At 51.9% G+C, this 13,855-nt stretch overlaps 5 protein-coding genes across 5 annotated transcripts; 3 read left to right on the forward strand and 2 right to left on the reverse strand.

The window, feature by feature from the left end:
* Positions 1-349: 349 nt before the first annotated feature.
* Positions 350-2,431, reverse strand: MYCTH_2308456 (uncharacterized protein). Its single transcript, XM_003665053.1, has 5 exons — positions 2,180-2,431; positions 1,868-1,926; positions 1,710-1,812; positions 1,548-1,616; positions 350-1,473 (listed from the first exon to the last, which is right to left on the reverse strand). Exons 2-5 carry the CDS (start codon positions 1,900-1,902, stop codon positions 652-654), a joined length of 1,029 nt encoding a protein of 342 aa, XP_003665101.1. The 5' UTR covers positions 1,903-1,926; positions 2,180-2,431; the 3' UTR covers positions 350-651.
* A 1,205-nt stretch (positions 2,432-3,636) lies between these two features.
* Positions 3,637-4,787, forward strand: MYCTH_2308457 (uncharacterized protein). Its single transcript, XM_003665054.1, has one exon. It carries the CDS (start codon positions 4,056-4,058, stop codon positions 4,719-4,721), a length of 666 nt encoding a protein of 221 aa, XP_003665102.1. The 5' UTR covers positions 3,637-4,055; the 3' UTR covers positions 4,722-4,787.
* A 1-nt stretch (position 4,788) lies between these two features.
* MYCTH_2308459 (uncharacterized protein) lies at positions 4,789-5,854 on the forward strand. The gene has a single exon (XM_003665055.1). It carries the CDS (start codon positions 5,273-5,275, stop codon positions 5,807-5,809), a length of 537 nt encoding a protein of 178 aa, XP_003665103.1. The 5' UTR covers positions 4,789-5,272; the 3' UTR covers positions 5,810-5,854.
* Positions 5,855-5,862: 8 nt separating this feature from the next.
* MYCTH_2308461 (glycosyltransferase family 25 protein) lies at positions 5,863-6,787 on the reverse strand. Its single transcript, XM_003665056.1, has one exon. The coding sequence runs from the start codon at positions 6,760-6,762 to the stop codon at positions 6,466-6,468; it is 297 nt and encodes a 98-aa protein (XP_003665104.1). The 5' UTR covers positions 6,763-6,787; the 3' UTR covers positions 5,863-6,465.
* A 1,387-nt stretch (positions 6,788-8,174) lies between these two features.
* Positions 8,175-13,196, forward strand: MYCTH_2308466 (uncharacterized protein). The gene is made up of 15 exons (XM_003665057.1): positions 8,175-8,428; positions 8,493-8,584; positions 8,662-8,894; positions 8,960-9,239; positions 9,299-9,532; positions 9,595-10,268; positions 10,338-10,500; positions 10,567-10,815; positions 10,884-11,082; positions 11,147-11,218; positions 11,308-11,423; positions 11,474-11,658; positions 11,716-12,149; positions 12,233-12,984; positions 13,049-13,196. Exons 1-14 carry the CDS (start codon positions 8,274-8,276, stop codon positions 12,963-12,965), a joined length of 3,819 nt encoding a protein of 1,272 aa, XP_003665105.1. The 5' UTR covers positions 8,175-8,273; the 3' UTR covers positions 12,966-12,984; positions 13,049-13,196.
* The last annotated feature ends 659 nt before the right edge of the window (positions 13,197-13,855 follow it).

Below are 13,855 nucleotides of genomic sequence, written 5' to 3' on the forward strand. Positions count from 1 at the left end.
ATATATATATTAGTATAATAATATCGGATTAATAATAATAATAATAATAATAATAATAATAATAATAATAATAATAATAATAATAATAATAATAATAATAATAATAATAATAATAATAATAATAATAATAATAATAATAATAATAATAATAATAATAATAATAATAATAATAATAATAATAATAATAATAATAATAATAATAATAATAATAATAATAATAATAATAATAATAATAATAATAATAATAATAATAATAATAATAATAATAATAATAATAATAATAATAGTTATAAACGTTTAGTAACTTTATATATAATAAGGAATATTAGCTATATCTAATTAATGGCTAGAAAAAATATATAAAAGATAGCTACTCTGTAAAATAGTTAATACAGATTAGTTAATTAATCATCTATCAAGGTGTCTGCAATATGCAGGAAAATGAATGTATTGCCTGGCTACATTACCGCGTATATACGTAATGTTTTTACTGGCTTGGCAAGGTGCATGTCGTGTGGAATTGATCCTGCAAGGAATGACAACGGTCGGTATGCCATACATATGGCTCCCATGCATCAATCTCCCCTTCCATAAGTGATGAACCAAAAGTCACCGGGCCTCTGCGGCCCCCACCAAAACGGGGTCTAGGACTCAAGCCTCGACGCGGCCCTCAAGACGGCGGAAGCCGCCGCAGCAGGCGACGTCCTTCTGGATCTCCGCCATCCTCCTCTGGTCGCCGGTTGGGTCGGTCGAGTCCGGCGTGAGGGGCCACTCGAGGAACTCGTTGGTGTAGTTGGGCTCGAAGCTCTCGTCCAGGACGCCGAGGCGCTTGCCGTACCTGGTGACCTTGTCCCAGTCGCGCTTGACGTTCTTGAGGTCGCGCGAGAAGTAGGCGAAGCTGCGCTCAAAGATCTTGCGGTTGAGCGGGGTGCCCATGACCGGCTTGAAGTCGACGTACTCCTTCCAGGCCTGCTCGGGCTGGGCCAGGACGAAGTCGGTGGCGCGCTTGACGGCGCGCAGGAAGGCGCGCACCTTGTCCGGGTTCTCGGCCACGAAGCGTTCGTTTCCGATGTAGAGGATGGTGCAGAAGCAGCAGCAGCCCAGCTCTGCGAGCTCGTCGATGCGGAGCATCTGCACGTCCGTCTTGGGGCGGCCCTGCGACGCCAGCCACTCCTCGAGTTCGACCATTTGGACGTTCTCGAGCCCGATGCCCGCGTCGATGGTGCCCTCAATGATGGCCTTTGACACGTTCATGCCGCAGCGGACGGCGGTGTAGTCGGCCGGCGACATGCCGTAATGCGACGTCAGCTCGTCAATCTGGATCTTGCCGAACTCGCCGACGTAGCCGATCCGCTTGCCCTTGAGGGTGCGGAAGTCGGACGTGATGCCCGACGACTTGAGGTACACGACGCCAGTGAAGGGCTCATCCAGCAGGCTGCCGATGGACAAGACTGGGAAGTTGCGGGCTTTGGCCTGAAGGAAATAATCAGCATACGACCTCCATAGTCTCGGGACGGGCAGCCCCGAGGCTTAAGATGCGTAATTACCGCAAGAGTGTGTATCATGGCCTTGAAGCCGAGGTCGACCTTGCCGGTGCCGATGATCTCGGTCACATCCTAGTTATTACCCAAAAGGCGGGTCAGTCTTGCGTAAATCACCCAAGGTAGGTAGGTTTCAAGAACACCGAAACCACTGAGCTTTACACATACGCTGGGGTCATTAGGCTCGAGCAAGGCAACCTTGATGCCCTCATCTTTGAAGTAACCTTTGGCCTGGGCCAGGTACAGCGGAGCGTGGTACGGCGTGGCGTGCCTGAGCCTGTATTAACAGAAGGTTGCTGTCTAAGATCAGTCCCAAAAGTGCATACCAGTTCGTCAGAAAGGTGATCTTGTCAGTCGACATCTTGACAGATCCAAGAACGTGCAGCTACACACAGTCAGCCATCAACTCAAACGTGCCCAGTCCGGCACTTTCTCGGTAGGGGGAGGGGAGGCTAAGAAGCAAGTCCTTTCGCTGGTATTATCCAGATCAAGTTCGACCGGTATTTCTCAGAACGACAGTTGTCGTGTCGCCCTTCACCGACGTTTCCCCCTATGCTTTGCGACGGGGTAGTGGTCTGAAGAAGGACGGGCCACAAGCATGCTGTCGAACACCCGGCTGCTTCATTAACTGAAGTTACCTTGATCCTGCAGATATCTTTCCTGCGAGAGGCGCCATTGCTTTCGCCTGGGCATCGTACAGTGCTTCAGTCGGTGGTGAGTGTTGTGTTGTTCCGGTTAAGGAGGAAAAGCGGTTAGAGGAGAGAGTCTAGACGGTGAGGGGAGAAGAGTGCGGGAAATAAGGTTGATATATTATTACCATCCAACCCTCCTGCGGCCGGATCCCCACCCCCACACCTGCTTTCCCAACAAGATCCTGTAGTAATGCGCATACTTTGTAGTGACCAAGATATGACAAGGCCTACCCCACCTTGATGGGATGTCCTTGTCATCCATTTACGTCTTCGAAGAGCGGGGGCTGGAGCAGATGGGTTGGGTGGGTACGCAGTTCGCTATGGCGTGGTTCAACTTTGGACGTTGGACGCACAGCTGCTCCTTTGACTGTCCCTTTTGCGCCTTGTAGTTCCTGTGGTTTCAATGACACATTCATTCGACTGCAGGGTCCTTCACCTTGTCCTCTCTTCCACTAGCTGCATTAGGTGGCTCCGTTGCTGTCCCGGACGTCAAGCGACATCAGAGGAAAGCCGGACAAGACCGGGAATGGCATGTAACAAGCCCGGCTCTGCAACCAGGTAGGCCAGGTTCAAACATAATTACCCACGCCATAATACATGCATCTCAGCCGGGATGCATATAACGGTCAATCGCGCGTGTTGCTGCTGCCCACGCCCCACGTCGTCCACCGGGTATTGGCGGCAAAGGTTTCGCGCCGGCCAGCTCGGCTTCACAAGACTGCCGGTATCGGAGGATGAGTTGAGAACGATTAGGAGAGAAAACAACTTCCCCAAGTTGAGCTGAAGGGAACTTTGACTGGTAAGTGAACTGAGTAAGTTAGGATAAAGGTCACCGTGAGAAAGGCGTAGTTGGTATCTCAGAGAAAGCTCTGACATTAGCACTCTAAGATCCAAATATTGGCCTTCTGAGTAGCGGGTCTCTTACCTGGAGACGAAGTTTGCTCAGAATCGACATCGAATGCCAAGAACGAGGGAGATCGGCGATCAAGATCCGTGGAGAAAGACTAGTCGCCAAATTGTTGTGGGGTGGAGCTGGGAAATCCCGCGCCAGGGATCCCATAGATCACTGTCGAAGTAAAGGAGGCCCGTGCACTCCGTACGGAGGTGCGTCTGGATAAGGTATGCAACATCACTGAAGATAAAGAAAGGAGAGAGGCGGAAAGCAGAGTAGGTATTTACCGCTGTGGAGCTGAGGTACCTAGGCTGATTGATGTCAACATCAATCCCTGCCCAGCTCTGGTAGTTTCAATTTCTCGAACTCAGCTTCAGGTACTGAGATTTCGCACTGGGAAAGATGCTTGGGGCGTGTTGAAATGATGAAGGGTTAGGGCTGGTATCTAATCCCGAGAGCTCAACCATTGGGCGGTTAGCGCGATTCAACCCCCCATGAGTTCCAAGTTCCAGCCAAAGTCCCAGTACAAACCCCAGCGAGCGACGGTATTTCGTCATAGCCGCGCCTTCCACGAAGTACACAGTAGGCCCTGATTGTGGAGATCCACTAATTGTTTTTGAAGGTTTCTGCAAGACCTAATAATAAGTGCTGGAGAAAGAGTTTGGGACCGACTGAGCGGCAGCCATGGTCACTACACGTGTCAGTACTACTAGACTTCTTTCGCAGCCGCTCACTCGGCGCACACTTTCCCAACAGGGGCTCTTGTCGAGGCCGATGTTCGCAACCACAACACGGTGCATATCCTGCCACTCAAGCCCTTTCTCCTCCTCATCAGCACTCTTCTCCAAGCATACCGCGCCCACCACGTCCACCACGCCCACCACACAAGCGCCCAAACCCAGCAAACCGCCCAAACCGGACTGGCGCACCATGGCGCAAAAGGACATCACCAACTACCTGCGCGTGACGCACGACCGCGTCTTCGAGCACAACCGCAGCTGGGCCGAGAACAAGAAGGCTAGCGACCCGGACTTCTTCGTCAAGCTGTCGGCCGGGCAGGAGCCCGAATACCTGTGGATCGGGTGCAGCGACTCGCGGATCCCCGCGGAGCAGATCACGGGGCTGGAGCCGGGCGAGGCGTTTGTGCACCGCAACATCGCCAACCTGGTGTGCAACACGGACCTGAACGTCATGAGCGTCATCACGTACGCGGTCGAGCACCTCAAGGTCAAGCACATCGTCGTGTGCGGGCACTACGGCTGCGGCGGCGTCAAGGCGGCCATGACGGCCCGGGACCTGGGCCTGCTCAACCCCTGGCTGCGCAACATCCGCGACGTGTATCGTCTGCACGAGAAGGAGCTGGACACCATCGCCGACGAGGGCGCCCGCTACGACCGCTTGGTCGAGCTCAACGTTTACGAGCAGGTGCGCAACGTGATCAAAACGGCCTCGGTGCAGCAGTCGTACGCCAAGAACCGCTTCCCCGTCGTGCACGGCTGGGTGTTTGACTTCAAGGATGGGCTGCTCAAGGACCTCAAGATCAATTTCGAAACCATCTTGGCGGACATCCAAAAGATCTACGACTTGACAAAGTAACGACCCGACGGGGCGAGCGGGAGTTCGGAGGGTTCTGCCGTTAGGGGACCCTGCTGTTTGGCTGGCGGTTGTGTCGGCCATTTGATTATTATTAAGCCAGCGAGGTGTCCCGGTCATGTTCTGGCTTTAGCCCCGAGCGGCGTGCTCAATGAATTAGGGGTGAGAGTTGTCGCCTTCAGGTGTAGCTTGTGAACCTCTACAGCAATATATAGCAGGCGATGATAAATTATACCCGACAAGTGATATCGAATGCCCTGCGGCGACAACGCCCCAGAGGAGACCCGAATCTTAGGCAGCTGGCATACGCTCATTACTCCAGGTACATCGCTGCCCTGGCACGACCTCTTTGGTTTGGCTGCGCCGAGACCGGCCGAGCCAAGCATTCAACATCACGGGAAACGAAGGGTAGAATTGGCGCCTACTATATATTATTAGAACATCAAGTCTGCTTAGAGCTGCTAGAACGGGGAACAGTTGCTGTATTTGAGTTGAGCTCTGCAGTACTGGGTTACACCTAAGGGTGTTCAAACAAGCTTGGAGAGGGGATATTAATGACGCGCCGCAGCACCGCCGAGCTGCAGCGCAACTCCATCGTGGCCGTTTTCCTGCGCATGATCGAGTACTACGAGGGCATGCTTTTTCTCACCACCAACCGGGTCACCGACCTCGACCCCGCCTTCTACAACCGCATCCACGTCGCGATCCAGTACGCGAACCTGGGCCCGGAGGAGCGCCGCAACATCTGGAGGCAGCACCTCGCCCGCGCGGCCAAGGGCAACCGGAACCCCCGGCTCTGGAACGAGGGCGTCTACCGCCTCCTGGGCGAGATTGCGACCAACGGCCGCGACATCCGCAACGCCACCCGCACGGCCGCCAGCATTGCCCGGTCCATGGACAGGGACCTAGACATTACCCACGTCGTCGCCGTGATGCGCAACAACTTCAGCGGGGATCGCGACTTTACAGACAGCGGGGCTCACGACGGGCCTAAGGACCTGAAGGTTTCTGCTAAGGACCTGGAACAGGTGTTTGGGGAGCTGATGAAGGTTCATAAACAGCTGGAGGGCAGTGATAACACGACTGCTTGACCAGGTAGGTTTACAACATGGGGCATCAAGGTAGCTTACTTACTGACTGCATCAAGCAATGTTTCGAGTAAGCAACTTGAATGTTTATAGTTTGCTTATCTATTGACCTTGCTTTAATTAAACCTCATTCAGGGGTAAGGAGGCGCTCAGAAAAGGTTCAAGAGGCTGCACCCGCAACAATGACATGATGGAAACCAATATTTCGATGCTGCAAAGGGGAGATAAAGGCGCAAGTGACCAGCGAACCCAAGACTTGACCCAAAACTCTATAATCCAGTTCTACCAAATTTACCCCGACAGCTAACTAGGACAGGAGAGTTGGCATTACATCGGGCGCTATACCGGATATTGGCCGTATACTCCACCCAGACGGTGCTGATAGTGTGTCCCATCCCTCCCAGGCAGCAATTTCAGTCGATCTTTTCCCTGCCTGTTTGTGGTGGTGAAAGAGTTCTGGATTTATCGTCACACAGACCAAGAACCCCGCCTGACACCAGCGGCGCAGGTACGTGGTGATGATGTCGTCGGCGCCGTCTTTGGCGTACGCGTATATTCCTTTAGCGGCGCTGTAGGTTACTGCGTACGCGTAGGTGCAGATGGGTCCTTCGGAAATGTGGATGAGGCGAGTCTGAGGCTTCGGGGTGAGCATGATGTATTTACTCGCCTGTGTTTTCCCTGTATGCCGCCTCCTCGGGTAGTGTGCTGTCGAAGATGGACACTACCCCGGTTGGCGGCACACCATCTCCGCAATGGCCAAGCCAGAGCAGGTCCCATGTGCTGCCGTACGGCTGAGGCTGGCCATGCGAAGTTGAGTTGGTGACGGCACGGATATGTGGCGCAACGAGAGCAAGTTGCTTCTTGATCTCAATGTCCCAGTCGGCGTCGTTCTCGAGGATAAGCGCAGTCATCCATCGCTTATCGATGATGGTTTTCAGTGTGTGAAGGTGACCCATCCGGAAGCTTTCAACATCTGACTCGGCCCAGGCTGGCTGTTCAGGAATCTCGAGGTCCAGGCCAGTCAGCCGTGCGGCATCCAGTAGGCCTTCCGTTCGCCACGATGACCCGCTCGAAACGACGACTATTATCTTCTCGAACTGTTGTTACAGGTCCTAAGTTAGGTTCCATTATCACTGCACGGAGGGTGGGCTGCAAAGAGTCTTACATCCGGGTCAAGAGGTTGAAGCGCCAGACACCCAGGCACAGAAAACAACAGCTCATGCCTAGAAGAACTCTGCCCAGTTTCTAAAATGAGGTTCTCATGGTTTGAGTTTTGGGGTCAACGACTGTAGAACTGGTATTAGGAATTGGAAAACAAGGAGAGCCGCCGGAGGCACGAGGGACTCAATTCCCAGGTTGCACCGAGGAAGTGCTTCAAAGGTCCCCTTCGCGGCAAAATTAGGAACCCAGCTCGGCCTTTCACCGGCTTACACCTGAGCCACAGCCTTCGTGAAGTGAAAAAAATATCAGCCCAAGCCATCCGAGGTGGTATTGTCCATTCTCTTCTTGAATGCATGTATAGTACTTAGCTATTGGATGTACCTAATATACAAGACAGTACTTCTCTTGTGTCTCTTTTTACCAACAAGTCCTCTGCAGGGAAGGTATATTAGGAGTTCAGAGAAGTAGGAACTAGCGACCTCCGGTGAAAGGCGCACAATTCTGGCAAGGTAGGGTACCTAAGTTGCCAGGTTCCCACACTGATCGTGTTAGAAGGTCGTGGATGCAGCATCACCCTGCAGGGCATTATACGAAACCTGGATCCTAGTCACGTTTATTTTTTTGTACTTGGGCTGTCTTGGCACGGTGTTGCAGCATGCAGTCTCACTCGCATTGCAGCAGCCATTCCAGGCCGCTGTCTGTGGTAGTTGCATGGGTTCACGCAAGCCAATGATTATCCTTCCCTGCAATGCCGCCATCGCTCGTTATCGCCGTCTCTCGTTCTGAGCTTGGGTCTGAGTACTAATTAGAACATTTTCCCACAGTCTCCCGTGGAACGGAACCCCGTTCTTGAACCATCCCTGTACCCTATTAACATTTTGAGGCCAGAGGCCGTTCTCCTCGGCGACGATGGCACACGAGGGCATGATCCATTTTGTTTCCACGGCCAACGCCGCCATCTTCCTACTCTACCTTCCCTTCCGATGCTGGGAGTTGCACAATTCACGCCACAGATACCTCCCAGGCCCGCAGGCTCGCATTAAACTGGTCAGTGAAGGTTTGAAACGTATGTGTTCGCGTGTGGTGCTAATCAAGAACATACAATAATTAATCAGGGCGTGGGAATCGTTCTTGCCGTTTGCTTATTTCTCCGCCTGTTCTCTTTGCAGCTAGAACCTCTTCTTCTCCTGTCTCTTGCAACGTCACTGGTTGCAGCGCTGGGTTTGAACCTGCTCATGTACCTGGAGCAACGCCGGGCGACCAAACCCTCGGACTCGGCAACGTTGTACCTGCTCGCGTCAGTGCTATGCGACTCGGTAGCTCTGACAGTGCCCTCTGCAGTCCGCCGGCCCCCACCTGCTCGGTGTTTGCTGCACACCTTGCTACTGGTCCTCGAGTGCTTCCTACCGCGGGCCAACCAGCCGGGTACTCCCCGGGAGAACCAGGCGCCGGAGGACAATGGCGGCACTCTGAGCAGGCTCCTCTTCGCTTGGATCAACCCTTTTCTCCTGCGAGGATACAGGAGCCTGCTCCTCAGCTACGACTCGCCACCCCTCCCCCGAGATTTGAGCGCGAAACTATTCAGACAGGCTATGGTTGAGTCGTGGAACCGGCGAGGTCAGTATTAACCGTACCTTCTTCCCGTCTTCGGTGTATGTAGGAATTCTGTATTTCAGCGCTGACTTGCTCCACAGCGAGACCCGAGACAAAGGCGGCATTGCCCCTCGCCTTGTTGAGGTGTATCCGACGGCCCTTTGTAGCTCCGATCATACCTCGGCTCTTTCTGATTCTCTTCCGATATTCCCAGCCGGCTTTGATCCGACGGTCCATTCAGTTCGTAACTGATGACGTTCCCTCAGCTGCTGGTGTGGAAACTCGAGGTTACTGGCTCGTGTTTTCGGCTGTAACCATATATGTTGGTCTTGCTGTGAGTTGGAAAGCCGTTGTTCTGTTTGTTAATTTCTCTGCCCTGACGTTACCCACTTTTGAAAGGTCTCGACGGCAGCATACCAACACAGGCTGAATAAGCTCAGAGTGGTGACCAAGAGCGCGCTCGTCGGTATCATTCACCACAAAACTATCAGCTTGCCTAGTGCGACACATGACAACAGCGAAGCAGTTACCCTCATGAGCACTGATGCTGATGGATTGGATGGGGCGGCCGAAATGTTCCACGAGACATGGGCTCAAAGTCTGGAGGTGGTCATTGGAATCTTTCTATTGTCTCGAGAGGTCGGCTCGATCTGGCCTCTTCCCCTGATCCTTATATTCTGTAGGTTCAAGAAACCCATGGGATTGTATGTTACTGCTAATGAATACGTGATTTTGCAGTGTGCTCTCGCATGAGCCGCTACGTGGCCAAGCACTTAGGGCCTCGCCAGAATGCCTGGAATACCGTAACGCAACAACGTGTGGCAGCGACAAGCTCTATGCTCAGTTCCATGAAGGTCATCAAGATGCTGGGACTGCAGCACTGTATGGCCAGCTTCACACGTCGTCTGCGCGAGGAGGAGCTGAAAACAGCATCGAGAGTCAGGTGGATCATGGTGTATTACAATGCCAGCGGTTCGTGTCTTGTCCCTCTTGACCACCTGGACGAGCTGGACTGACCTTTGCGTGATTAATAGCTAATCTATTGGGCATATTTTCTCCCGCAATTACCTTGACGCTCTCTGCCCTTGCCGCCGCGCGACGTGGCCTTGCCCTGAACGCGGAGACGGCATTCACTTCAATGGCCATTTTGAGCATGGTCACGCACCCTGCCAACATGGTCATGACCATTGTGCCCCGCGCAGTTGCGGCATTCGCGGGACTTGAGAGAATCCAGGCCTATCTCCTTAAACCGCGGTTGCTCGACGGAAGACAGACCCGACCGTCGGCGGGAGAAACAGCTGGTTTGGCGATCAAGGTGCACGATGTTGTGGTTGGCGAACATCATTCGATTCTGAACGGTGTGAGCATTGGGGTGAACTACGGCTCGTTAGTCATCCTCTCAGGCCCAGTTGGGTCAGGCAAGTCGACGCTGCTTCGGGCGATCCTGGGGGAGATCCGTCCTGTCCATGGTTCGATTCAGGTGGCATCACGACGGATGGCCTACTGCTCCCAGCAGCCATGGCTTCCTAACGGGAGTATTAAGCAGGCTATCTGCGGCATGGACGACAACCAAGACGATATTCAATGGTATCAGCGTGTTCTGGAAGCTTGTTGTCTCAGCCACGATCTCGAGCTTCTACCCGATGGCGATGAGACGGAGATCGGAAGTGGCGGCCTTAACCTCTCAGGCGGGCAGAGACAAAGGGTGGTAAGTGTGGTGAACCTAGGTCCCTTACGTGGAGTTAATAATGAAGAAGGGCCTAACCACATCTCCAAGGCCCTGGCGCGTGCATTGTTTGCCCGATGTGACATTGCCCTGCTGGACGATGTTTTCAGTGCTCTAGATGGAGACACCGAGATGCGAATCTTTCGAAACTTGTTTGGGCCAACAGGACTCTTCCGACAGTTGAACACAGCGGTAGTCCTGGTTACAAATTCCGGTAAGTGTCGACCTTGTTTCTATTGACCTGCAAACAATTATGTATTCAGCTAATCGATACTCCTAGCACAATTTTTTCCACCCGCCGACCTCATCCGGGTTCTTGAGGGCGGTAGCATAAAAATACAAGGCTCCTGGGAAGAAATAAGACACAAGGCCCACTCCTCGATATCCAAGTTCAGTCTTCAGCATCAGAACGACCGCGTCGTTGCTCCCGCCCCGCTTTCCAACTTTACAAAGTTGAATGCTCAACCTCAAATCAGACAAGAAGCAAAGGCTGATCTCGTCAGGAAGACAGGGGATCTGGGGCTCTATTGTTAGTGCAGTTGCAGGTGATCTACGGTGGTAGGGAGAACCTTCGAGTGCTAACTTTGCGGCCATTAGGGTACTACTTCCGCTTTGTTGGCCTGTTCAACCTTGCTCTCCTCGCCGGCTGCACCGCATCTTACTCCTTCTTCATCACCCTTCCGCAGCAATGGCTTAAGCTGTGGACGGAATCCAGCGGCCAGAACCAAGTCTTCTATGTACTCGGTTTCATCCTGTTGTCACTGTTATCATGGACTTCCACCAATGGGACAATGTGGTAAGTTATACCCAACCTAGGGGGATATCCATATTCCCGTCCTTAACCAACGACTTGTTTATAGGTCGGCGGTGATTCGGATTGCCCCTCATTCTGGGCTGATAATTCACCAACACCTCCTCACTATTGTTTCGAAGTAAGTGCACTCACTCACTCCAGTACCCTGCATAGATGCTCAAGATCTGTAGTTTTCTGATCAGCTAGCTGATGCTCATCTCGGGTTAGTGCCCCTCTGTCGTTCTTTTCCAACAACGACAACGGCTCCATTCTCGCCCGGTTCACTCAAGATATGCAGCTCATCGACAAGCAGCTTCCTTCTGCACTGGCCAACTTGGGGAACCGTAAGTCACAATACAACGCCCTTTCTTCAATAATCTAACAATGAGCGTAGAAATCTTCAAACTCTTGGCGCAGGTCTTACTGCTGTGCATAGCACAGAGGCGGCTCGCCTTATCTCTCCCAGTGTGTGGAAGTCTGGTCTGGATCATCCAGAAGGTCTACCTCAGGACATCACGGCAGCTTCGGTTTCTGGAATTGGAATCTCGTGCAGCGGTGCTATCAAGCTTCCTCGAGTCGGTGAGTAAAGTTGTACTATATTGGACCCGAACGTTGCTGACTCGTTCTCCGGAACAGGTGGAAGGTCTTGAGACGATACGATCGTTTGGTTGGCTCAGCGAAATAACTGACCAGAACAATAAGCGATTGGAGGACTCACAGCGTCCTGAGTACCTCCTCATGTGTCTCCAGCGATGGCTAAATCTGGTTCTCGACATGATCGCCGCTACGGTAGCGATAGGCATCATTGCAGCCGCCGTCGCCCTTCGCGGACAGATTCAGGCCGGACAAGTTGGAGTGGCACTCAATATCATGCTTGTGGCCAACACGACTTTGCTACGGCTGATCGAATCGTGGACAAGTTTAGAGGTTTCTCTAGGTGCGATTGCCCGGTTGCAGGCGCTTGAAACAACGACGCCGTCTGAATTCGACAAAAACGCCATCTTTGAGCCACCCCGTGGGTGGCCGACTCGAGGACAAGTCGAGTTTAAGGGTGTTACCGCGGTATACAAGTAGGTCTCTTGTTCCAAGCTGCAGTCGAACTCCATTCAAGGACGCTAAATGCTGACTCGGGGCCTGATTGTTGATGCAACAGCGCCGAAGCCGTCGCCTTGCGGGGTGTGACCTTGACGATCAACGCAGGCCAGAAAATAACGATCTGCGGCAGAACTGGCAGTGGCAAGAGCTCCTTTCTCCTGGCGCTCCTCAGGATGCTGGATGTGCAATCAGGCAGTATCGAACTTGACGGCGTCAACATCGCCAAAATCCCGCGTGACTTTCTGCGGCAGCGGTGCTTCGTGACGGTATCACAGGACGGGTTCCTTCTACCCAGTGAAACACTTCGCTCCAACCTCGATCCGGAACGCTTACTTGGCGACGACTATATCATCATCGACACTTTGAAGAGGGTTGGTCTCTGGTCACATTTCTCTCCCGCGGGCCAGTCTTCCAAGGAGTATTATCGCGGTGATGGGCACCCGATTCTAGATCAGAAGTTATCGTCCTTCTCAGCCTTCTCAGCTGGCCAAGCCCAGATCTTCACCCTCTGCCGGGGAATTCTCAAGGCCGAAGCTCTACGAGCCGACGGCGGGCGGCCCGTGGTACTTCTTGACGAGGTCACATCTGCCCTGGACTCAAGCACGGAGTGGGCTGTGCAAAGAATTTTCGAGGCTGAATTTGCAGCAAAAGGGCATACCATCATCATGGTTTCCCACCGTCTAGGGCAGCTATCCGAGTTTATGCGTCCGAGAACGGATCTTGTTGTCCGCATGCGGGATGGGAGGTTGGAGAGCGCTGTGAGCGACTTGAAAGGAGCGGCAGGAGATTGAGAGTCCTTAGAGAAGAGAGGTTGGTCAACTCTGGGTTCCAATACATGTACGAGTCCAGAAACGTGTTGATGAGAACGTGGTAGCGGAATAATTGCTGCAGATATCTACGACGCCATCAAGTGTTTCGAACGCATCGTGATAGCTCAGCCAGAGAGACTTTTCCAACGGCGTAGCAAGGGTATCTTTTCGACAGCACTCCATTACGGCGAGCGGACTCTTCAAAATATTGAGCCGCAATGCATTGGGGGAATCAATGGTGGTGGGCCGACAAAGTGGTCCGAAATTCGTGATATAATTATGCTCTGTTAAGTTTCAGCTGGGAAGCCGGTTTATCGATCTCTGATAAGAGAGGGCGCAACCACAAAGGTAGTGCCGATTAGAGGGGAAGCTAGCGATGCTATAGTCGTATATAGACCACCTCTGGTAGGTGATGCTGGAGCTGTGGTGGGAGCTGCGGTGCACGCATTTGGTTAGCTAGGCAGTAGGAATACGCAAAGGCGGCTAGTCAAACGTGACGAAGCTCAAGTTCCACTCTACAACGGACTCCTTTCTTCGAAGTTACCTACTTTAGGTATAGCTAACAAGGTTTAATTATATTAAGGCTAGGAGAGTTTAGGCACTAGAGTAACTAAGCATTACCTATAGCGTAATAGATTATAACCGACCCCTTATATATATATAACGGAATAAGGTCTTCCTAGATAAGAGTATCTAGACTATATTATTAAGCAAATGGAATAAGCTTTATAATAAGAACTTTCTTTTAATAGCAATACTAATTAGTACTAATGCTCTCTTATTATATAAGATTCTTATATTTTATATCTTACTTTTATTAAATAGCGTTTTCTCTTTAATTCTAGAGTCTTAGCTATCTTATATTAATCTTA

The sequence above is a fragment of the Thermothelomyces thermophilus genome, chromosome 5, assembly GCF_000226095.1.
Source record: "Thermothelomyces thermophilus ATCC 42464 chromosome 5, complete sequence".
Classification (NCBI taxonomy): Eukaryota; Fungi; Ascomycota; class Sordariomycetes; order Sordariales; family Chaetomiaceae; genus Thermothelomyces; species Thermothelomyces thermophilus.